Below are 23,654 nucleotides of genomic sequence, written 5' to 3' on the forward strand. Positions count from 1 at the left end.
TCTAATATTACATTGGGCAAATTCGAGCATTAAGTCCTCCACACCCCAAGCCCAATAAACCGGACCTGTGCTGTTTTCAAGACAATTACAAGGCTTCTCAGACTGTGAGTTCATGACGCACAAAAGGTGGAGCGAGGAGGCGAGAGATGATGCAGCTGGTCGGAGTCGGGAAACTGGAGAGGACGTCCAGAGCCTAAAGATGACGCCCCCGCCCGCCCCATCCGCCGGCTTCCCGAGCGCGGCCGCCGCTCCCGCCACCCCCCCACCCGGGAGCGCCTGAGCTGCCCGCGCCCTCGGGGCCGCCGCCTCGGGGGCCGCACACCCAGAAGCGTCCACCCGAGCCGTTATTCCGCCGGGGCGCCCCCTGCGAGCCAACGCCGGGACATGCAGCCCGCGAGGGGGCGCACGCCCGCCCCGGCGCTGCGGGAGGACCCCGGGCTGCGCGAGGACGCCGGGCTGCGCCCGCGCGCTCGGGGCGGGAGGGAAGGCGGGGCCTCGCTCCCCGCGCCACGCGGCTCGACCAATAGGAGCGCGCGCTGCCAGGCTCCGCGGTCCTCACCGCGGGTGCAGAAAACGCGGCGCGCGCCACAGCCCCGAGACCCGGGCACGCGTTTCCTCGAGGGTCCCAGCGCGCGCCTGGCAGCCCCTGCTCCGCGATGGCCCCTGCCCCGCAGGCGACCGAGGCGCCGGCCGCGCGGCCCAGTCCGCGCTACTTCACCTGGGACGAGGTGGCGCTGCGCTCCGGACGCGAGAAGGAACGGTGGCTGGTGATCGACCGCAAGGTGTACAACATCAGCGAGTTCATCCGCCGGCACCCGGGGGGTTCCCGGGTCATCAGCCACTATGCCGGGCAGGATGCCACGGTGAGCGCGGCCGGGAGGGGCGCGCGGGGGGCGGGCCGGGGCGGCCGCGGCCGGAGGCTGCGTGCGCTGGGCGCAGGAAGTTTGGCATCCCGGGCCCGACACCGGCAGATGCGCAGAAGGAGCCGGGAGGCGCCGGGGCCTGCCTGCTGCGCGGGGGGCGGGAGGGCGGCGGGTACATGGACGCCAAGGAAGGAGGCCAGGCCTTGCCAACGCAAACAAAGGGCTGTGCTGCCCGGGGCTCCCAGACGGCGTGGTCTGGACCAGGAGCTGGCGCCGGAGGGAGGAGAGCGGGGCTGCGGGCGTCGGAGGGGTCAGCGGCAGGGAGAGGCAGTCACGTCCTGCCTCGGTGGCTGGAAGGGAGCAGGAGAAGGGACCACTCTCGGAGACGGGGCCGAGAGGAGAGGCCACTGGGCGCCGCTGCCCGGGAAGCCCTGAGCGGGGTGAAGACAGCCTGGCGGGGGGCGGAAGGGGGCGGCGCCGGCCGAAGTGCACACGCTGCTGCGGGCGCCACACGGGGTGCCTGCATTAGCGGGGAACCCCAGAGGCATCCGCGGATCCTCCCAGGGAGGTCACTGAGCCGCGAGCCAGCGGGGTTTCCCGCTCCTTGCCGCCGCGGGCAGCCGTTTGCAGTCCCGGCCGATAGAACAGTGCGGGGCCGCATCCCTCCTCCCTCTGGCCTCTCTCTGTGTGGTCTGCGTGCACTTAGCACAGGACCTGCGGCTGCTTTCTAGCCCACTCGCCCTTGGAGCTAAGGGCACCCGGCTCCTCCCTGCTGGGCTGGAGCACCGGGGACCACCCCTTGCACCCGATGATTGAGTCTTTCCTGTCACCGCCTTGGCCCCTTGGCTGCCAGGATCGTGTCCCCTTCCCCTGCAACCCTTTCTTATACTGCGGGGCGCCCAGCGGTGTGACTCCTTTCACAGGCCCCACCCTCTGTCCTTGTCATTCCGAGAATGTCTTGGACTCCCAGGGTTCGCAGCGGAGTCCAAACGCTGTGTTGCGGGGCAGGGACTCGCTCCCTCTGATGCAGCTGGCGGGGCGGGCTGGAGGCCTGAGCCTGCGCAGAGGGAGCAGGGACCGCCACGCCGGCTTCCCACTGTGTGATTTGGGGCCCGAGATGGCCGCGGCGGGGATCTTGATTGGTCTGGATGTGTGGCGCCACCGCCTTCTGGCTCCGCCCCGCACGCTGCTGCTTAGAGCCGGGGGTCCACCGGATCCACACATGTGGATCTTATCGCCAAACAACACTTCATAGAACCAAAATTAGATGCTTAGGGCAGAGGGTACTTAGAGCCCTGGGGAAAGTCTGGACCACCACCCGGGTGTGTGGGGAGGGTCAAGTGCAAAAGTTTGAACATTCTCGAAGCACTTTTTGGAGAACTCGGGGCTCAGAGAGGGAAGGGCCTTGTTAAAAGGCCCATTACAAGGGACAGGGAAGTCTTGAGTCCCATCCGTCCTTCTTGTTATTTCTCATTTGTATGTAAATCATGTGCAAATGCTGTCCCTAGGCACGCCCAGGGGAAGGGCTGGGTGCTGGTCTTTCCGGCTGGTCCTCCCCAGTCCGCTTCCTACTCCTCCAGGCATACCCTTCTTACTAGAACACAGGTGCTGGGTGGGCTTGAGCTGTGGTACCTGGGGAAAGTCTCAGCACCCCCAAAGAGCAGGTGGCCACAGAGAAGTGGTCTTTGCTTCTTGAACTCCAGTCTCCTTGCTGGCAGGAGGGTGGCCTTTGGCGTGAGCCCTCCAGGAGTCCGCCACTGGGGCTGGCTTCCTCACCCTTCCACCTCCCCGCCCTGTCCTTGCAGGACCCCTTTATGGCATTCCACATCGACAAGGGCCTCGTGAGGAAATACATGAATGCTCTCTTGATTGGAGAACTGTCTCCGGAGGAGCCCAGCTCTGAGCCCACCAAGAATGTGAGACCCTGTTTGCTGCTTGGACACTCTGGTTGTTGAGGGGCTGGGGGTAGAGGAAAGGCCCAGATGCAATCACTGGTGACCATGGCGGTAGTTCTTAGGAGCGCTGAGGTCCCTGCTTTCCTGCAGTATTGGGTCACAGGCCCAAGGAGCAGGGCTTTGGAATGATGGTTTTTCCAGGGCCACTGCTGTCATCATTAAGGTGAGACTTTTTCCCCCCACTCACTGGACGGCTCTCCTTACGGGGAGCACTCCTTGCACATGGGGCTCCCCTACACGGAGACACCCGTGTGGCAGGGCACTCCTTGCGCGCATCAGCACTCCGTGTGGGCCAGCTCATCACATGGGTCAGGAGGCCCTGGGTTTGAACCTTGGACCTCCCATACGGTAGGCAGACACCCTATCTGTTGGGCCAAATCCGCTTCCCATTAAGGTGAGACTTATTTGGTAAGCACTTACTATGTGCCAAGCATAACCTCAAATAATCTGCACACACTTTCAGATGAGAAAACTGAGGCGCAGAGAGGTTATGCAACTCGGCCGAGACTCACACATTAAATAGCAGAGACTTGAATCAGGTCTGCCTGACACCAAAGACTCCACGTTCTTTGAACCCCTATCACCTCCTCTTGTCCTCTGTCCTCAATATGTGGCATCATTGCCTAGGACTCTGGACTTGCCACAGGTACCTCGGTGGGGCATCCTTGAGGCAAAGAGAACCGGAGTCTCCAGCAGTGTTGGATGGCAGCTGGGAAGAATAACGGACCACCCCCTCCCCACCGTCCACAGAAGGAGCTGACTGATGAGTTCCGGGAGCTGCGGGCCACGGTGGAGCAGATGGGGCTGCTGAAGGCCAGCCGGGCCTTCTTCCTGCTGTACCTGCTGCACATCCTGCTGCTGGACGCCGCTGCCTGGCTCACTCTCTGGGTCTTTGGGACGTCCCTCGTGCCTTTCCTCCTCTGTGCGGTGCTGCTTACCGCGGTTCAGGTGAGAGCCCTCGGCTTGGCGTGTGCATGGCCCCACTCAGCATCCCCAGAGAGAGCCCTCCAGAGCCTGCAGGAGGCCGAGGAGCCTCCGACCCGGGCAGTGCTACACAAGGAGCAAGCCCGCTGCCGGGCTCCATCCGTCACTAGCCGCACACACAGCTGCATTTCTCACACTCCTCTCTGGCTGCTTCTCCCAGGCTTCCCTTTGTCCTATGGAATGTCTCCTCTGAAATTTCATGTTCAGTGGCTGCCGCAGCCCAAGTGTGCCCAGAACCGAGATTCTGGTTTCTCTGGCAAGCCTGGCTTCCTCCCCAACGCCAGCCTTGCCCCATGTGCTGAGAAGGTTGGCTGTGAGAACCCATTTGCCAATCCTCCTACTCACCTCTGAGCTTGCCCCGCTCTGTCACATCCTATATTCTGAAAGTCAGGCCATCGTAAGTCACTGAATTTCAGAGCTGGGGCAACTGAAGAACAGAGAAAGGATAATTATTTGCCCAGATCTTAACGCGAGTTAGTGCCAGAAGCAGAACCAGAACTCAGGTTTCCTGCCTCCTTTCCCGCTGCGCACAGCCAGGGTTCTGCGGCCCTGGGCCTGGGAGGATGGAGGGAGAGGGGGAGGCTGAAGGAGCTGCTGAGGCACTGGGCTGGGGGCCGTACTCAGGGCTCCCCTTTCTCTCCTAGGCCCAGGCTGGCTGGCTGCAGCATGACTTTGGGCACCTGTCCGTCTTCAGCACCTCTACATGGAACCACCTGCTCCATCATTTTGTCATTGGCCACCTGAAGGTCATTAGGATGGGGTGGGGCTCTTGGAAACGCCAGTGAGAGCAGGAGCCTCGGTTTTCATGCCCACACCCCTGCTTTTGTGTAGGGGGGCCCTGCCAGCTGGTGGAACCACCTGCATTTCCAGCACCACGCCAAGCCCAACTGCTTCCACAAAGACCCAGATATCAACATGCACCCCTTCTTCTTTGCCTTGGGGAAGATCCTCTCAGTGGAGGTGAGCAGAGGAATCAGTGGAAAGGTCTGGGAAAATGGGAACCAGCCAGCACAGAGGGCTCTGGGGGAAATGGTCACGATTTGGTCAGTGTGGGAAAGACGGCTACGGGCAGGGCTGGCTGGAGCCCTTGCCACCTGTTAAATTCCTTTTTTTTTTTTAAGATTTATTTATTTTCATTTTATTTCTCTCCCCTTCCTCCCTCCTCCCCCAAGTTGTCTGCTTTCTGTGTCCCATTCACTGTGTGTTCTTCTGTGTCTGCTTACATTCTTGTCAGTGGCACCGGGAATCTGTGTCTCTTTTTTTTGTTGCGTCATCTTGCTACATCAGCTCTCCGTATGTGTGGCGCCACTCCTGGGTGGGCTGCACTTTTTTTCACACTGGGCGGCTCTCCTTACGGGGTGCACTCCTTGCGCATGGAGCTCCCCTATGCAGGGGACACCCCTGCTTGGCAGGGCACTCCTTGTGCACATCAGCACCGCACATGGGCCAGCTCATCACACGGGTCAGGAGGCCCTGGGTTTGAACCCTGGACCTCCTGTGTAGTAGGTGGACGCTCTGTCTGTTGAGCCAAATCCGCTTCCCCCACCTGTTAAGTTCTGAGAGGCACCAGGCAGGAAGCAGGGGTCACACGTCCTCCTCGTCAGGCCAAGTCAGCGGCTTGCTACAGAGGATCCAAATGTGGACCAGGAGGCTACAGTCCAAACTTCTGCTCATTCTTGAAGGTGATGGATGTCACCTCCCCGGGGGTGCTTTTTTTGATACCCTTATCCCAAGAGGTCCTTCCCCCACTACCTTTTTCCTCCTGCTTACATAACCAGCTATGTTCCAGCCCCCATCAGTGCTGGACTCTCTTACTCCTCTTTGATGCCTCGTCCTTAGCCCAGGGCCTGGAATATGCATTCACTGCGTAATTTTTCCCACCTGCCAGATGCCAGTCTGACTTTCAGGTTGGTCAGCATTGGGTTTGAGTTGTCATCTGAGGTTGTGAGCAAAAATTGTACTGCAGCTGCCAAAGGAAGAATGCCTGGGGTGGAGAGCCAAGAAGTCTTTGAAAGGTCAGCAGAATGCTTTGAAAAATTAATTTAAAACCCTTTGACCCAGGGCATCAGGCTGCAGTCAGTTCTGCCAAGTTCCTCTCCTCCCCAACTTTGTGATTTTTCAACATGCCAGGAATTAAACCATTGTTAAACACATTCTAGTTCCAGGCACAAGCTCAAGGTAGCCCAGCTCTCTTCTCCCCTCAAGTGCCTGTCCTGCAGGAGGCACTTACAGCTTGAAGCCTAAGCCCTCCCTGTCCACAGTGTTGGTTTCCCTGCCCCTTCAGCATGGATTTACTCCTGTTGGCCAGCAGTGTGCAGCTGATTAGCCAGCCCTGGCCCCTGCCTGGCTCAGGTGGCTATTCCGGGGCTGGGGTAGGCCACTTACTGGGCAGCAGTGCAGGGCTCTTACTTGTTGGCACTTGTGTTGTCACCACAGAGGGTTGAGAAAAAGGTGGGAAGGCTCAGTGGAAGAGCTCCTTCTTACTCCACCTTATTGCTTCTTGGCATTAGGGTTTCGAGGATCACTTGTCTGCAGATATCAGAAATAGAGGATGAAGAGATCTAAAGCCCAAAATAGCCTTTGCTTTTCAATTGTGTTTTTTTAAAAGATGTATTTATCTGCCACCGCCCCCACCCCATTATCTGCTCTCTGTCCATTCATTGTGTGTTCTTCTGTTCTGCTTGTATTCTCATTAGGCAGCTCCGGGAACCAATCCTGGGACTTTCCAGAGTGGGAGAGGCGCTCATTCTTTTGTGCCACCTCAGCTGCCTGATCTGCTGTGTCTTGTATCGTCTCACCTCTGTGTCTCTTTTTGTTGCACCATCTTGTTGTGCCAGCTGTCCACATGGGCCATTACTTCTGCGCAGGCCAGCGCTCCGTATGAGCCAGCTTGCCACACAGGCCAGCTTGCCTTCACCAGGAGGCCCTGGCATCGAACCCTGGACCTTCTATATGGTAGACAGGAGCCCAGTTACTTGAGCACATCCACTTCCCTCATTGCTTTTTTGTTTGGTTGGTTGTGTTTTTGTTTTTTGGCACAGCTATGGAAGTCTCCACAAGCTAAGAACAGAGTGTTCAGTGTTGCTAGTAAATGCCTGGGATGCAGGCTGCCTGGGGCTTAGCTGAGATCCCATGGGTACAGCTTAACCGCTGGGCAGTGAACTGGGCCCAGTGTTCTGCCCGCCCACCTGCCAGGCTTGAGGGGTGCTCTTCTTCCAGTTCTCCCTTCTCAGTTAATGTTCAGGATGGGATGAACCTCGCCCCACATCCAGTTTATCAGAAGCCTCTTTACACTGCCTCCAAAACATACCCCAAATCCATGCCCTTCTCCATCTCCAGTGTTTCCCTTCCCCGCACCGAGCCATCTCTGGTGTAGAATATTGCTCCAGCCTCCTCCCCTGCCTCCCTGTGGCTCTGTCTGCTCTCTACAGTCCATTCTCCCCACCTCCAACCAGAGGGAACCTTTGCGAGCTGAAGCAGATCACGCCACACCCTGGCTGAAAACCCTCCAGGCGCGTCCCGTCACCACTGGATAAAATCCAAACTCCTTACTGTGGCCTTCCCAGGGCTTTCTGGGGCTCCATGTGATCTGGCCCCATCCTAGGTTTCTGACCTTGGCGGTCATTCTCCCCATTGTTTACTAGTCCCCAGCCACACTGGCCTCTGCCCCTTGGACCTCGTTCTGCTTTAACGCTCTTCCCATGAATCTTGCTGATTCCTCACCATCCAGGTCTCAGTTCAGATGCCAGCAACTTGTGGAGGCCACAGCCAAAATACTGCCTCCCTTACTTTAGGTCATACTTCTGTTTTTAACCTGTAATTACCATGAGTTCCATCTCTAAATTTATCAATAGCTTCTTAGCCTCAGATTCTAAGCCTCATGAAGGTAGGAGGTTTGTTTTGTTCACCTGTTTCCCCAGCGTCTAGAACAAATGGTGCCTGACATATGGTAGATGCTCAATAAATACTTACTGAACCAGAAAGAATACTTCATTTAGCAGAAGTGCCTTGCACAGGAGCTTTCAGTAAATTACCTGTCAAAACTGAGTAGATGCATGGTTTAAGGATGAGCCTGCTTTCTGCCCTGGGGGACAGTCCGCCTCCGGTGCCCTCTGGTTGTCCAGTTGCTACAAGTAACTGGGGCGAGAGGCATAGGTGGAACTTTGTGGTCTTGCCCTGGGAGCCCACACACCGGGGTTCTTCCCCCACAAGGCTCTAGGCTGACTTCCTGGCCTGGCAGCCCTAGGCTGTCTCAGCACGAAGGCTTACAAAATCCACACCAAGGGGAAAAGCCCTGCCAGACCCTTGAAATTGCCAGGTTTTTCTGGGTTCTTTTGCACAAACTTTGTTCAGCTTTTGAGGGATTTTAGGAAGCGCATGTGGAAGTCAAGAGACCAAAGGATTTTGTTGCAGAGGATTGGAGGCTGGGTGTAAGGGAAGAGTTACCTGTGCAGGGGTAAAAGCAGTTGTCTGAGGAGAATCTGATGTCAAAAAAGTACCAAATTGGAGAAAGAAAGGTGAGGTGGTGGGGGGCCTGGGCAGTCCTGAGGACCCGGAGACCATCCGGTGTGCCCTGGCAGGTGCGCCCAGCCACACCGCAGCCCAGGCTTTAGCCTCCTTGTGCTGGAGGTGAAGCTGAGCCTGCTGGAACCTGCTAGTAGCACCAACAAGCTGACAGCCCCAGGAAAGCCAAGGCCACAGGGGAGAGGAGTGGGTGACTGCTGCGTGGGTGCTAATTTGTGCTTATTTTCGCAGCTGGGAAAGAAGAAGAAAAAGTACATGCCGTACAACCACCAGCACAAATACTTCTTTCTGAGTGAGTGTCGTTGTGCGGCTCAAGGGACGGAGCGCTCCTCTGAGGGATTACCGTGTTTCCAGAAAGGGAGCTGGAAGTACCTCACCCCTAGCCCTTCATGAGCAGTTGGCTAATGTTTGGTTAAAGGTCATTTGTGTTGGAGGCAAATTAGTTCCTCCAATCCCACCCTAGCTTCCACAACCGAGTGATCAGGGGTGGGCCTCCTGATTAAACTTTAAACCTGGAAAACAGACACCTGGGCCAAGGGGACCCAGTGAAGTGTGGTCCCATCGCCAGGGGACCAAGGGGACAGACGGCTACAGCAGGTTGGACTCAAAAAGGAAGTGGAAGAGCTGTGGGGGTGGAGAAGGAGAAACCGTTTTCCATGGTCATGAAGACTGCTGTATCTTCCCTGCTTTGGCTGCGTACCTAATACCTAAAATGGAAGTTTCAAAACTCCTTGGAAAATTCAAAAGCCTCACAAAGGGAGGGAAGGAAGGGTTCCTTTGGTCCCATTTTAGTGGGAATGAGCTTATCCTAACTGCCTATTACCAGCCAGCCCTGCTGGAGAAATGCGGATGGGGTGGAATGGTGGTGCAGTGGTACCTGGAAGAAGGAATTTCAGAATCCCTTGCACATCAGGACTTGGAACCATGGGTGGGCATTGGAACGGAGCATCAAGGACGTGAAGAGAAGGGATACAGAAAAGAAAACAGGACACCATTTGGGACAGGAGCCACTTCTTCCACTCCCAGGGGTTTACCTCCCAAAAGAAACCACTCCACTCCTTACACCCCGCCCCCCCGAGCCTCCCTCCAGAGCTTCAGGCAGGGGTGGCACAGCCCATCTCCCTAGTCCCAGGAAATGAGCTGCTTAGCCGGTGAAGGAGCAGCAGGTGCTCCACCTCCCACTTTCCTGCTCCTGCCCCAGATGAAGTGGCTGCGAGGTAAAGCAGCCCAGCAAATAGCGGGTGACTGCAGGGACAGGGCAGCTAGGGTGGATTGGAGGAAACAGTTTGCCTCAACTCAAATGACCTGTTGACTCGGGCCAGTAAAAAGGCCCCTGGAAGGGCCAGGGCAAATTGGGATGTATTGGCAACGCCCACTCAAGTGTGGGAGCAGAGCAAGTTCCATATATGGTGCTGGAGTTTCCCTCTTCTGCCAGGAAAGAATGCCACTCCTGCTTCTCAGCCTCGCCAGCATCCTCTTGGGAGATTATTTTGCTTTCTCCTAATTTGCATTCATGTCACCTTCAGTGCCCACTGGTTCCAGTGAATAAGGGAGCATTGAGGCAGCTGGTGGGGTGGCTGTGCTGGAGGCCATCTCTCCAGCACTCTAGTGGCCTTGGTGCTGCTCACCCCCTCCCTGTCTCCATTTCCTCCCCAGTTGGGCCCCCAGCCTTGCTGCCTCTCTACTTCCAGTGGTATGTTTTCTTTTTTGTTATCCAGCGCAAGAAGTGGGTGGTGAGTATCCGTGGCCCAAGAGGCCCATGTCCTTTGTCTCCAGTACCTTGAGGGAGGGAAAAGGGGTTCTCCAAGACACTGAGGTTTTCTCTAGCTTGAATTTAAAGCAAACTAACTGGGAAGAGCCCCTCCTCCCTTCTCTTCCTAATTCTATTCAGCCGTGGTCTCCTGAGGGTCTTGCATTGGGCATACCAGGTGCAGGGGGTGGGAAAGGTGGCTAAGAAACTGCACCTACGCTCGGGCAGCTTTGGATGAAGAGTGCGAATGATACCAGAGAACAGGTATAGGTAGATGGTTCTGGTGGTTCCAGAAAGGTCCTGATAGCATCTGGCTGGCTAAGAAGCTTCAGGAGCAGCTTTGTGGAGTCACTTCTCAGCTGGCCTTGGAGGGGGTGGGAGGATAGACCCCAAGCAGAGAAGGTAGCAAACGGAGGGTGAGTGTGGCCTCCAGACCTGTTGTGGAGGACTTAGGCATGTGGGGGGAGGAGTATGGGGCTTGGTTCAGGAGATTGGCTCTGGGCACTGGCGAGGACTGAGCCATGGTCTGGATTCATTGGCATTGAGATGACAGGATGAAGGATTTAGATGGGTTGGCAAGGAGCTGGAGGTAGGGACACCCTGGCGCCTGTGAAGGCAACAGGCAAGAAGGGCTGGAGTGGGCATTTGCAACAGGGAAAGGAGAGAGCGGGACTCGATGTTACAAGCCCAGCAGCTGAGCGCAGAAGCTGAGGACGGCTGAGTGGCCTGGGCTGGGCGCTTGGGAGAAGGGCTGCACCATGCAAACCGGGGAAGCCAACGGAAGAGCTGCTTGGTGCCAGTAAAGATGCCCCCTGCTCTTCTCACTGCAGGACTTGGCCTGGATGATCACCTTCTACGCCCGCATTTTCCTCACTTACGTGCCGCTTTTGGGACTGAAAGGCTTCCTGGGTCTTTTCTTTGTGGTCAGGTAGTATTTGATGTGGGAGGAGGGACTGGCGGAGGAAAGCACAGGCATCTGGGAGCACCCGGTCTGGTCCAGGGGCTGTGCTGGAGCTTTGGGTCACAGGGGCGTTTTGGGGGTTGATGAGGATAGGCTGGAGCAGTTACCAGTGAGGGATGAAGTCCCTGGCTCAGCTTGTACTGTTCCTCTTGTGCCATGCCCACCAGGTTCCTGGAGAGCAACTGGTTTGTGTGGGTGACACAGATGAACCACATCCCCATGCACATTGATTATGATCAGAACGTGGACTGGGTCTCCACCCAGGTAAGGGAAGCTCACTGGGAAGATCCAGACGTAACACAAAGAAAAGGGTGAAAAGACACAGGCATGGGGTAATGGCGAGGAGGAGGGACAAGAACACATCAAACTTCCCCGCACGGCATGACCTCAGGAGTGCGAGGCATCTCTCCTACCCTGACGGGCAGAAGGGACTAGCGGGGGCTGTCCTACAGCCCCTCCTCCCAGCCAGCTCTACCTGGAGAAGACCGGGTGGGCCTTTCCACCTGGGCACCCAGAGACCTGCTCTCACCTGACCTTTCCCTTCAGCTGCAGGCAACATGCAACGTCCACAAGTCTGCCTTCAATGACTGGTTCAGTGGACACCTCAACTTCCAGATCGAGCACCAGTGAGTCGGGAGACCTGGGGAGCAGAGTCCTGCAGAGGGCCTGAGGGTGGCTGGCGGGTGGGAGCAGAAGAGCAGGAGCCACTGACTCAGGCCTGCTCTTCCTCAAGCCTTTTCCCAACCATGCCACGACACAATTACCACAAAGTGGCTCCCCTGGTGCAGTCCTTGTGTGCCAAGCACGGCATAGAGTACCAGTGCAAGCCCCTGCTTGCAGCCTTTGCCGACATCATCCAGTGAGTATCAGAGCCTGGGAAGATGGCTGCTGGGTTGGGAAGAGAGGGCAGAGGCAGTGGGACTGGTGGTGGAATGGCAGAGGCTGGCACTCAGCCGGTCTTGCAGCCAAATCAGGCCTAGCTCTCACTGGGCCTTGCCTTAGTGCCATTGCCCAGACTCTTTCTCAGAAGCAAACGGGAGGGAGGCTTTCAAATGGAAGGGGGCCTTAAGCCATGGACAGCCTTCACATCTTGGCAAGAACCCATCACACCTTTGCTGGGTGGTTTGGCTTGCTGGCTTAACTCGGTCCTCTCTCCCTCACCGTCTGTTCCCATTTTGCCCCGGCAGCTCACTGAAGGAGTCGGGGCAGCTCTGGCTAGATGCCTACCTTCACCAGTAGCAACAGTCACCCATAGGGAAGAGGACAAGGGGAGCTTCTGGAGTCACAGCAGAGGGGGCTGAAGGGCAGCACCATAATTCTACTCAGAGGGGGAGGGGCTTGGGGAGATAAAGGCTCTGACTCCCACCTCTCCCCTTTATCTTTTAGGCACAGACACTAAGACCCAAAGGGGGTGGGGGGACATGCAAGCCTGTGGAAGGAGGGAAGGGGCTGTTGAGGGTAGGGATGAGGGTTTGGTTCTTTTTTTTCCTGTTTGGCAGTTGTGGGTGGTTGATAAGCAGAGGGAGCCAGGAGAGCATTAGAAGAACAGGGAAGACCTACCGAGCCCCGAAGCATCAGGGGAAGATTCAGCACTGAGATTTTACCTACACAACCGTTAAGGTCTTCTCTCCAGGCTGTTTCTCACTGCTGTCTCCACCCTCAATTGCAAAACTTGCAGGTTTGTTTATAAGCTAGTGGGAGACAATAGCTGAGCCTTTTGAGCAAGATTTAGAAAGGAAGCATTCGTCCCCATAATTCTAAGTCTTGGCACAACCCAGCACCTGGGAGCTCTGGTCACTGTCCAGCTGTGACCTGCTTCTACAGAGTGTACGCCTCAGGCTTTGAGTAGCCAGCTCAACCTCAGTGGTACCAGAGCAGAGACTAGGACTGTGGTGTTGGAGACATACAGCCCCAAGGGAATGTGGCACCACTGATTCCGGTCTCATGTTGTATCTGGGTACAGAGGGAGCATTAGATCCTGGGCTCTTGCCAAAAAAACAGCTGGTGCAGAGTTGGTGGCACCAGTCTGAGACACCAGTGAGGCTGTACTGAGCCACAACCAGGTCCTCAAGGCACCTCAGCCACTGTGACCTTTTCTCCTGGGCCTATACCAGTCTCTCACATGGCCACAGACACATTGTGACAAAAGGCTTAGAATGTTAGTGGTCACCCGAGTGTTCACAAGTCCAAAGCCTGACATAAGAGGAAAGAGGCTTACAAAGAAGTGACCTCCATTCGCAGGTTATGGTAGAACTAATATTTGAACTCACTTAAAAACTCCGACTTCTATGTTTATCTCTGGTATATCTTCCTACCATGGGCCCAGAGGTATTTCTTTAATTAGGCCTGATATCGGCGCCAATTTTGTTACTACATTGCGATGAAGTAAAGCTGAAAAATAAAGTTGCTGTTGACCCTATGAAGGCTTTCACTTGTAATCCATGACACCCCCCATACATGTGGGTCATGAAGTTCTTTCCCATATATTCCAAGGCCAATGCCTAGATCACCAGGCTTGATTCACCACCTTTCTCATTCTTATGAGGCAACCCTTCTGTCCTTCAGTTTTCCTTTTGTATTGTCTTTTAAACTCACTTCCAGTCTCAGAATGGGTACTCCCTGCAAGTCTTGTCTAAATCTTTCTCTGCAGGCACAGTGTCTTACAGCTGAACTGCAAAACAGTGCCTTCTCAACTCCAACAGCTCTCCTCTCTGAGAAAGAGCAATATTGGAATGTGTTGAGTAAAACTTTATACACAGGATTGATTTTCCCTAGAATGTACCCAAAGTTAAGAGTTATAACTTACCACCTTTGAACCCCATCACTTAGAGTCAAATTACATGCATCAGAAAACAGACCTTGGGAAGCGGACTTGGCCCAGTGGTTAGGGCATCCGTCTACGACATGGGAGGTCCGCGGTTCAAACCCCAGGCCTCCTTGACCCGTGTGGAGCTGGCCCATGTGCTGTGCTGATGCACGCAAGGAGTGCCGTGCTGCTGACTCAACAGAAGTGGAAAGAAAAGAACACGCAGCAAATAGACACAGAACAGACAACTGCCGGGGGGGGGGGGGCGGTAAAGAAAGAAACAAGACCTCAGATTGTGTGGTTCAAATTGGAAAAATCAGTCACTCATCACCAACTGTTGAAGATACATAAGTGAACATAATTAAGATCCCTGCCCTCAGGACCTTATATTCTGTAGAACTTTTGTCCAAATCAGTGGTTTTCAAAGTCTAGTTATGATGGGATTGCAAGGGACCCCCTCCTTCAACCAGAAGAGCTTGTATAGCCTAAGTTTCCACACGATTACTTGGAAAAGACATTGTTCTGCTAAAAGATTGAAAACCAGTGGTCTTGAGTTTTGTTTAACCTGTCAAGACATTATCACCTTAAATTTCAATTTGTCCTTGTTAATGTCAAGTAACAGTAGTAAGTGGTAGGAATACTAAAATAAAAATTCAAATGGGCCAGCTGCCCACTGAGCTTCATCAGAATTATAAATCTTTCACAGTACAAAAACATCCCATCTCTATCAGACATAGAAACCTGAATTTAATGTCACAAAAAGAATAAAGTGATGTTTGAATGGTAGCCTTCATGATTCACCAAACTGGTCAATGTTTAGATGTTTGTGAGTTGATCTAAATTGTGAGGTTTTCTCAGGTAACTTCCTTTATCTCATACAGATTAGGTGGAAGACGAGAATGTATTAAAAATCATTTCCCAGCTAGATAAAATAAGGCATTCTCCAAATGGCTAAAGAACTGCCATGGCCCTTTTGTGGGGATAGGGTGCCATCTTGTGGCCACTCAAGCCACCAACTGTTAAGGCACAAGTCTAATGCTACTCTGGAGGAAAAAGGAGAATACTACATTCTGCCTGGAGCCTAGGGCACTCTGGATGTTTTCAAACATTCTCAAAGAACATGATATTCTGGTTACTTTCAGGATTTTATTGACTTTTTATCTCATACCTCTGAAACAAAAACAACACACGAAGTCAGCATTTTATCCAAAAGTCTCAACTTGGTTGCCTCAGAGAGGCCATCTCCATCTTACTCCTGAGTGCGCACTGTAGATTCAAGTTACATAGCAGGTTCAAGTTCCACTCATCCCCAGACAAATGGCCAGTAATCAAAACCTTGCTGCCAACTCCAGGGCTTCCCTCTCTCTCTTCCTGTCTTATTTCTCAGTAGTTCTTCCAATCTCTTAAGACTGGACTTCTTGATGGCTATAATTCGGGGTAGGTCAAACATGAACTAGGGAGAGAAGTACAGTCTGGTTCTGCCATCACATCCCACCAGCCACCAGTTGGCCATCAAGGAAATCATTTCCCCTAAGGCTTTTGTCTCCCCCATTCCTCTCCCTCTCCTTTCTCCAAAATGCATTGCTATCACTTTCATATAACAATGGATTCAGTGTCCACTCAACTGTCTGAGAAGTGGTTTGGGGCAGACACTTTCCTGAGCTAACAAAGCAAGAAGAACAAACCACTTTTGTGGACTTCCTGCCATGTGATCAAGTAAAAAAGGGAAAAGCACTACTGAGTAAGGCTAGAGAAGCAATGGAATCCCCTCCCCATTCCCACGGAACTTTCTCTAGCTCTCGCTCTGCAGGGTACAAGGCAAATATTCTGGGGCCAAGGAGATCTAATGGGGAGAAACATGTTTATTTCCCCTTTTTGAACTTCCTTGCTACAATCTTTGCCTTCTTCTTAGCGGATCCCTTGGGTTCTGGCTCCTTGCGCTTAGCTGAAGAGAGCGAGCCGGTCACCTTGAAGAAATCATCCAGGCGGCCCTGGGTGCTGCCCTGACGACTCTTGCTCAGCCGCTTCACGCCATTGCGGATTCGCTCTTCGGAGAACTGCTTTTCACCACACATGAACTTGACCAGCTCTTCTTCATTTGGTTCATTCCACTTCAGCTCCACAGACTCCGCATCTAGCACCTCGGGCTCCAGGAAAAGCTGCTGGGCCTCCTTGTGGAGCCAGTTCTCTGGCACAGGGTACTTGTTGGGGTCAAGCCGTCGCACAATCTCCTCAATGCTCTTGTGTTTCTGGATGAGGTCCACGGCCCGCTTGGGCCCAATTCCCCGGATGCTCTCACAGTAGTCGCTGCCCAGCAGGATGCACAGATCCACAAACTGCTCCTGGTTCAAGCCCAGCTCCTGCAGAATCCGGCTCAGGTGGAACTCCTGGATGGGCAGCTTCTTGGCCTCGCTGGCAGTCAGATGCCGCATTAGCACAGGGCTACCGAAGGTCAGGCAGTCCATATCCTCAGTGGCCGCAGCATAGACTTTGCCAGCCTTCACCAGGGCAGCACAGCTGGCCTCTGCCTCGCTGGGCGCATCAAGGTACGGGATGCCCATGAGGCGCAGCAGCTGCTTGCACTCATCGTTGTGCTGCTTGGTGACCTTCACCAGCCGCTTAGTGAACTTTTCCACCTCCTCCTCTGCCCCAGCTTCCTGAGCCTGCTGCAGCTGCTTCTCTGCCTCAGACCGCCGCTCACTGCGTTTGGCCAGCTCACCCGACTTGAGCTGTGGCGGCTTGCCATCAAAGACATACACAGGCTTGATGCCATTCTCCACCATGCGGATGGTGCGGTAGAACATGCCCATCAAGTGGCTGGTGGTCTCACCTTCCTCATTCTGCAGCACTTCTCCACCCTGGCGAACAGCAATCAGGAACTGATAAATGCTCATGGAAGCATCAATGGCCACCTTGCGGCCAAAGTAGCTCTTGATGTCATTCTCCCGAATAGCACTGGGGGCCACATCGGCAATCAGTTTGGCCAGCCCTTGAATTCCCATGGCAACACAGAGGAGGGGCAGCTTTAAAAAAAAAAAAAAAAAAAAAGGATTAAAGAAGACCTAAATCTTAAATAAATAGCAAGACATCCCATGTTCTATGGATTGGAAGAGTTAACATTGTTAATATGTCAGTATTACGCAAAGCAATATACAAATTCAATGCAGTCCCTATAAAACCCAGTGGCATTTTTTGCAGAATTGGAAAAACCAATCCTCAAATTTATATGAAACTGCAAAGAGCCCCGAATAGCCAAAACAATCTTGTAAAAGAACAGGGTTGGAGGATTCACACTTCCCTATTTCAATTTGTATTACAAGGTGACAACAGTCAAAACTGTGGTTGGGAGCAGATATAGCTAAAGTGGTTGAGCTCCTGTTTCCCAAGTACAAAGTCCCAGGTTTGATGCCCAGTACCTCCTAAAAAAACAAAAAACAAAAAACAATTCTCACTGGGGAGTAGATGTAGCTCAGTGGTTGAGTGGCTGCTTCCCATATACAAGGTCCTGGGTTCAATCCTTATACCTCCAAAAGAAAAAAAAAAGTGTGGTACTAAGAAACAAACAGAGTAGTAGAACAGAACTCAAAGTCCAGAAATAGATCCACATATCCATGGCGAATTGCTTTTCTACAGGGGTGCTAAGTACATAAAGTGGGGAAAGAAGAACTCTTCAACAAACAGCGTCGGGAAAAGTGGATATCCACACGTAGAAAAAAGAATGAAGTTAAGTCCCTACCTCACACCATACACAAAAAACTCAAAATGGATCAAGATCTAAAGCCTTAAGCTCTTAGAAAAGAAAACACAGGGGCAAATCTTCATGACCTGGGTTTCAGGGATGGATTCTTAGATATGACACCAAAAGAAACAATAGATGGAATTATCAAGAAAGTGAAGGCAACCTACAGAATAGGAGAAAATTGATTGAAACCATTTATCTGGTAAAAGTTTCATATCCAGGGTATATAAAGAACCACAACTTGACAAACAATCCAGTTAAAAAAATGGACAGAGGACGAATAGAAATTTTTCCAAAGGAGATATACAAATCGCCAATGAATACATGAAAAGATGCTCTACATCATTAGCTGCGGTCACCCCTCGGGCTGAAGTGTGGTTTGCTGGCCTGGCGGGGGAGCAGCCGCAGTAGGCCTAATTCCGCTGCCCCCATAATAGGGTGGCTGGTCGGACTCACCACCACCCCTGAAGGGAGCTCGGCATGGGCGCAGAGTGCCCTCGGGTCTCCCCTTCTTGGCAGCCATGCTTCCGCGGCCGCCCCTCCTCCCGGATAGCGCCACACAATGCCTTATGAGGTAACACCCTTCTTCTTCTTTCTCCCTGCGCAGGCGCAGGGTGGAAAATTCCAGTCTGCCTCCCCCCCCCCCCCCCAGCAGCAACAGCCAGGCGCAAGGTGGGAAACTCAAGTCTGCCCTCTACCCCAGCAACAGCAGCCACCAATCACTAAACCCTGCCACTTCCCCCAGCAACAGCAACAGCCAATCCCTAACCACCACCCCTCTCCCTTCCAGTACCTCCCACCGACCTTTCTCCGGCAACCAATCAGAACAAGGCGTGGCTTCGACCAATCAGCCTTCCCCAGTCCCTATAAAACTGTTGCCTCTCCCTCAATAAAGTGGACTTGCGTGTTTACCTTGTCTCCGCGGTAGTTCTTCTGCCGTGCGCCCTCCAGTCCTGAGAGCCCCCGACAAGGGCCTGGCCTCCCTTGTCCCCAGTTCGTCGCCTGCCTCTCCGGGCGACCCCCTCGTCGCCGGCTTCGCCGGGCGACCCCATCAGCCGAACCGCGCAACCCCTGTGAGACCGACCCCTCGTCTGCTGCCGGACCGACCCCTCGTCCCAAGCGAGACCGATCCCTCGTCCCAAGCGGGACCGACCCCTCGTCCTGAGCTGGACCGACCCCTCGTCTGCAGCCAGACCCCACCTCTACCGACCGAGCAAGCCGCCGCAATTAGCTATTAGGGAAATGCAAATTAAAGCCACAATGAGATACCACTTCACACCATAAAGACGGATATTATTTTAAAAAATGGAAAATAGCCAGTGTTGGGGAGAATAAAGAGAAACTGAGATTTTTGTGCATTGTTGGTAGGAATGTAAAATGGTACAGCCACATATGGGAAGATGGCAGTTCCTCAAAAAGTTAGACACAAAATTACCATTTGATCCATATACCCAAAGAGAGTGAAAACAGGGTTGTAAATGGATATTTCTACACCACTGTTTATAACAACATTACCCACACTGGCCGAAAGAAGGAAACCATTTAAACGCCCATAAACAAATATATATAAATGTGATACATACCCACAGTGGACTATTATCCAGTCATTAGAAAAAATAAAATTATGAGACATACTGCAACATGGAATATGCTTGAAAACATTATGCCCAATGAAACAAGCAAGACACACAGAACAAAAAGTGAATGGTATCACTTATAAGAGATGCCAAGGAACAGCAAATTCGCAGAGATAGAAGTCAGATTAGAGGTTACTGGGGGAAGGGAGACAGGAGAATCTCTGTAAAATTATAAAAAGTTAAAATTTTAAAAAAAATTTAACCAGTTGATGAAATGTGAAGCAGAAAGCTTTCAAGTAAAAGGAACAAGAAAAAAAGGTTCAGAGGCATGAAACACAGAGCTCATGGAGAAATATCAATAATTCTGGAGAGAAGTCAGGGCAAGGAGTGATGGGAGGTGAGGCTAGAGAGGTACAGAAGACTAGTCATTAAATATCTCCCTTAAATGCCATGCTAAGGAAAATGGACTTCATCCTATGGGAACAGGAAGCCACAGAAAAGTTTCGGTTAGGTAGCGCGCTGGCAGGCTTGGAGTCCAAGCAGTTCACCTTAGCAGCAGAAAGGAAGGAAAGAAAGACTGCAGGCTGAGACCCCAATTCTGAACCTTCTGTATATTCCAAGTGAAAGACAAAAAGAGATGGAGAGGAAGGGATAGGTTATCATGTTGGTAAAATACACAACGGCCCCATAAGGTGAAAGCTATTATCCTCTCTCCAGAGATAAAGAGAGGCTCGAGGTCACGGTAATGGCCCAACACTCGCAGGGGGAAGCGGCGGGACCGCCGGCCGGCGCACCCCGCGCTCTGACATCCGCTCAGCGCCTGGCGCCAAACGCACCCCGTCGCTCCAGGAGGCGCTTCCTGTAGGGTCTCACCTGGGGTGTGGAGCGCTAAGCCTCGGCAATTAGCGCTCGGTTCGGTGTCCACCGAGGACGCTGCCCAGAAGTGTCTTAAGTCACTCTCCCACCTCAACTCCTTCGCGGGTCGCCTCTCGCTTCACCGCCTTCCAAAGCCCGCGCTCGGGTCACGTGACCTGCTCCCGCGCACAGCTTCTTGGGGAGTGTAGTCCCGGTCCCAGCGCCCTCAGCCAGCTTCTCTCACAGCAAGCAATCCTGCCAGGATGAATGGACTCTCTCAGCGACCCCGGCTTATCCTTCTCCGCTACGTCCTCCCACTCCAAACCAGGCCCCGGTCGGCCCAATCTCCCTGTACTGCCCAAACCACCGGACTACAAATCCCATAATGCATCTTACAAGAGGCGCTTCCCCTTCCGGTCGAATAGGGCGCCTGCTCCTGCCGACGTGTTCTTCCGGTGGCGGAGAGGCGGCTTACTCTGTGCGGGTCGAAATGGTGAGAGGTTTGAGGGGAGCTCAGGACCGGGTTGTGGAGAACCCCTCGAGGCCCGTCCCTCACTCCGCTTCTCTCACGGAAGCCTCTGGCGCTTGAGATTCAGGGAGGGAGACTTGAACCTCCGGCCGGGGCTGGGGGACGGGGAAGGGAAGCTCCTCGCCGCGGACGGCTTGGGCTGAAGCTTTGATCACACTTGGCTTCTGATCTCGCTGAGATCAGAATTTATCAGGGTAGGGAGCGTGGAGTGCATTTTTAATACCTTTGAGCTTTTATCCAAGCTGTTATCTCTATCCTGAAAGCTTCCCCCCCTGCCGAACTCGTTCTCATCCTACGAGGCTCTGGATAAAGACATCTTCCTGGTGAACCGTTTCCAACTTGGCCGCTCTCTCCTAGTAGCTCCCACAGCCTCTGTACAGAGCTCTTGCCTCGTGTCGTGAACTTCTTTGTTAACTGTCACGCCTCCTAGTGACTTCCATCTGACGTGCATCTCACTCTGGGATGATGTCTATTCATCTTTGTATTCCCAGTGCTCCACACAGGGCCTGCAATTCGAGACTCAATAAATGGCAGCAATTGTCTTTATCATTTTTAGGGGGGCGTAAATGTTTACTGAATTGAATTTCAGTGTCTCTTAGAACAATGGGGTCAGTTTACTTCTGTAGAGTTGTTGTGTTCTGGATTTTAGAAACATTGGCTGGTGGGTGACAATGGAAGTTAACATTTGTACAGAACTTTACATTTACAGCCCTCGTTCACAGGCATTATCTCATAATCTCCCCGATAACCTTAGGAAGGAAACAAACTCCTATTGAGCAACTACTCTATGCCAAGCATTGAGCTAGATGCTTTGACATTCATCTTTCTTAAGTCATCATCAACCCTGTGAGATAGATACTGTAACCACTTTACTGAGATTCAGATTATTCAGTAGAGCCAGAATTTTGACTGATGTCTTTTGCCTTTAGATCTGAGATTCCACAATAATCTAGTGGAAAGAATACTGAATTAGAAGTTGAGATCTGGATACAAGCCCAGGCTCTCTGAGACTTATAGTAGGGATTCTTAGCCTGGAGTCTCTAGATCCAGGTCTTAAAGCTGTAGGCAGATTTTGTGTGCTTTTTCCCAGGCAGAGAGTTCATTCCTTTTCTCACATTTTCATAGAGGTCAGCCTCAGAAAATGTTAAGTATCATTGATTTAGAGCCAACCAATCTCTGTGTCACAGCCTGTAACCCACAGCTGTCCTTCCTGATTCATTGAAGAGACAAAGTGCTACCTTAGTCGGGATGTAATTATAACTGTTGTTGCTATTGCTGTCATTCCCAAATTGAATCACTTGGTGTTGTTTCTAAAGGCTATCCACATTTCCCCGGGGTAAAATATGCCTCTAGCAGTCACAATAGAAGGAGGCTCCTGCTAATGAGGCTCCTGATAGCCTCAGAGTTGAGGTTGAAGTCCTGGGATTCTTCTGTGGCTCTGATCTCATGCTTTCCTCATAGGAGCTCGAAGCCATGAGCAGGTACACCAGCCCAGTGAACCCGGCCGTCTTCCCTCATCTGACCGTGGTGCTACTGGCCATTGGCATGTTCTTCACTGCCTGGTTCTTCGTGTATCCTTTCTCTGAGCAGCCAGTGGGCCAGAGTTAGGGACCTGAGAAGCTGAGGGAGAAACCACATAGAGCACATTGCCCTGCCAGTTTTGTACCTTGGGTTGGGGACAGGGAGGAGATGAGGAGGGTGAAGGAAGGCTGTTGATGCTCAAGCTGGTGGGCTTTGCTTTCCAAGTGCAGCTGAGCTTACTTTGCTCATCAGATTTCCAGGACAATGAGCTGAGGACCTGGCTGGAATGGAGGCTGGGGATCGGGGATCTGAAGTTGGAAAGGTGGTATACAGAATGTGTGCTCAGGTGACAGGAGAGCTGTGCCACTCATTATCTGTGTGACCTGAGGCAAGTGGGCTAACTTCTCTGGGCCTCATTTTCTGAATGGGTGGTATAGGGGTCAGATGAACCACCAGAGTCCAGGTCATCCCTCGGGCCCCTCTACCTGGCTGTACTGAGTCAGATGAGCCTGCCAGAAAGCCTGCAGGCCATGCCTTTATCAGCCAGGGTCCCTGCACCCCATAGTCCATCCCTCTGCTTCTCCTTAACAGCCCTGCGCAGGTACGAGGTTACCTCCACCAAGTACACGCGGGATATCTACAAAGAGCTCCTCATCTCCTTGGTGGCCTCACTCTTCATGGGCTTTGGAGTCCTTTTCCTGCTGCTCTGGGTCGGCATCTACGTGTGAGCTCCCAAGGGTAAGAGCCGTGACAGGAAGGGACGCTCGAGCCTCCATGGCACAGCCTGGAAAAGCCCCCCCATACCCGCGTCAGTGGGATCCATGGGCTTTGGCCTGCACAACCCCTTGGTTAATGGAGACAGGCTTAGCAGAACGGGTGGGGACACTAGGTGTGTGTGCCTTCCTGCCTATCCCCAGGGCGGGTCTGAGCCCAGTGCCACTTGCTCTGTCAGTTATGAGTTCTCGATCTGCATGAGGGAAGCGGGCACAGGCTTCCCATGGTTGTGCACGTGTGTTCAATGACTTGGAGAGGCTGCCTGGTAGTGGGCTGGCTGCGAGGGGCCAGGATCTAGGACTTAAAACTTGCCACAGATAATCTACCAAACAAGTCGTCAAGAATTAGCTTTAGTTGCTCATCTTCAAAGCAGTGTGCCCATCAGCCCCTGCCCCATAGGGGTTCAGTGAGAAAAGGTGGAAAGAAGGGTCCTTGGCCTCATTTTGATACTCCTCTCTTCTTCTAGGTACCAACCAGATGGCTTCACTGACTCCCTGCTTTTGTAAATTAACTTTTTTACTGTTGTTGGAAGTGTCCCACCTGCTGTTCCCAATAAAGGCAGATGTGTGACAGTGCTAAACATACATGACTTCCCCAGTCCCACCCCTTCCCATTTCTGGGCAGCCCGAGGGTTCTTGGTGCCAGGAAACCCTGCTCTACCCCTGCGGGGAGAGGGGGGTTGTAGGGTCGTCTGTGGAACTGGAATGGAAAGCTCACCTGTGGCCTGCCCTCTTCTGCTTCTAGAGCAAACTTCACTTCTCTAGGAGCCCTCACCAGTCAATTCTTCCCTGAGCTAGTCCTCTCTCTAAAAGGAGC

General features: G+C 53.1%; 3 protein-coding genes across 10 annotated transcripts; 2 read left to right on the plus strand and 1 right to left on the minus strand.

Moving 5' to 3' along the window:
• Nucleotides 1-518: 518 nt before the first annotated feature.
• Nucleotides 519-18,493, plus strand: FADS1 (fatty acid desaturase 1). 8 transcript variants are annotated; one of them, XM_004483037.5, is made up of 12 exons: nucleotides 519-863; nucleotides 2,669-2,779; nucleotides 3,569-3,766; nucleotides 4,447-4,548; nucleotides 4,634-4,762; nucleotides 8,558-8,618; nucleotides 9,983-10,059; nucleotides 10,907-11,004; nucleotides 11,205-11,301; nucleotides 11,584-11,663; nucleotides 11,771-11,896; nucleotides 12,225-13,456. In XM_004483037.5, the coding sequence occupies exons 1-12, from the start codon at nucleotides 657-659 to the stop codon at nucleotides 12,274-12,276; spliced, it is 1,338 nt and encodes a 445-aa protein (XP_004483094.1). In that variant the 5' UTR covers nucleotides 519-656; the 3' UTR covers nucleotides 12,277-13,456. The 8 variants fall into 8 exon arrangements, with proteins under 8 accessions (XP_004483094.1, XP_058161333.1, XP_058161331.1 ...); XM_058305350.2 differs by lacking the exon at nucleotides 12,225-13,456 and adding an exon at nucleotides 18,373-18,493 and having other exon boundaries at nucleotides 540-863; nucleotides 11,754-11,896; XM_058305348.2 differs by having other exon boundaries at nucleotides 540-863; nucleotides 11,754-11,896.
• Nucleotides 14,970-20,318, minus strand: FEN1 (flap structure-specific endonuclease 1). Its single transcript, XM_004483035.4, has 2 exons — nucleotides 20,033-20,318; nucleotides 14,970-16,866 (listed from the first exon to the last, which is right to left on the minus strand). The coding sequence occupies exon 2, from the start codon at nucleotides 16,843-16,845 to the stop codon at nucleotides 15,706-15,708; it is 1,140 nt and encodes a 379-aa protein (XP_004483092.1). The 5' UTR covers nucleotides 16,846-16,866; nucleotides 20,033-20,318; the 3' UTR covers nucleotides 14,970-15,705.
• Nucleotides 20,319-20,384: 66 nt separating this feature from the next.
• TMEM258 (transmembrane protein 258) lies at nucleotides 20,385-23,418 on the plus strand. Its single transcript, XM_004483036.4, has 4 exons — nucleotides 20,385-20,507; nucleotides 22,005-22,114; nucleotides 22,666-22,802; nucleotides 23,305-23,418. The coding sequence occupies exons 1-3, from the start codon at nucleotides 20,400-20,402 to the stop codon at nucleotides 22,790-22,792; spliced, it is 345 nt and encodes a 114-aa protein (XP_004483093.2). The 5' UTR covers nucleotides 20,385-20,399; the 3' UTR covers nucleotides 22,793-22,802; nucleotides 23,305-23,418.
• Nucleotides 23,419-23,654: the final 236 nt, after the last annotated feature.

The sequence above is a fragment of the Dasypus novemcinctus genome, chromosome 10, assembly GCF_030445035.2.
Source record: "Dasypus novemcinctus isolate mDasNov1 chromosome 10, mDasNov1.1.hap2, whole genome shotgun sequence".
NCBI lineage: Eukaryota > Metazoa > Chordata > Mammalia > Cingulata > Dasypodidae > Dasypus > Dasypus novemcinctus.

Excerpts from the sequence above, each read along its gene's own strand:
- FADS1 (XM_058305346.2), top strand. The coding sequence starts at position 657 with ATGGCCCCTGCCCCGCAGGCGACCGAGGCGCCGGCCGCGCGGCCCAGT. Across the intron at positions 3,767-4,446 it reads TGCTGCTTACCGCGGTTCAG|GCCCAGGCTGGCTGGCTGCA; the intron begins GTGAGAGCCCTC and ends TTTCTCTCCTAG. Across the intron at positions 11,664-11,770 it reads AACTTCCAGATCGAGCACCA|CCTTTTCCCAACCATGCCAC; the intron begins GTGAGTCGGGAG and ends CTCTTCCTCAAG.
- FEN1 (XM_004483035.4), bottom strand. The coding sequence starts at position 16,845 with ATGGGAATTCAAGGGCTGGCCAAACTGATTGCCGATGTGGCCCCCAGT.
- TMEM258 (XM_004483036.4), top strand. The coding sequence starts at position 20,400 with ATGCATCTTACAAGAGGCGCTTCCCCTTCCGGTCGAATAGGGCGCCTG. Across the intron at positions 20,508-22,004 it reads ACTCTGTGCGGGTCGAAATG|GAGCTCGAAGCCATGAGCAG; the intron begins GTGAGAGGTTTG and ends CTTTCCTCATAG. Across the intron at positions 22,115-22,665 it reads TTCACTGCCTGGTTCTTCGT|GTACGAGGTTACCTCCACCA; the intron begins GTATCCTTTCTC and ends AGCCCTGCGCAG.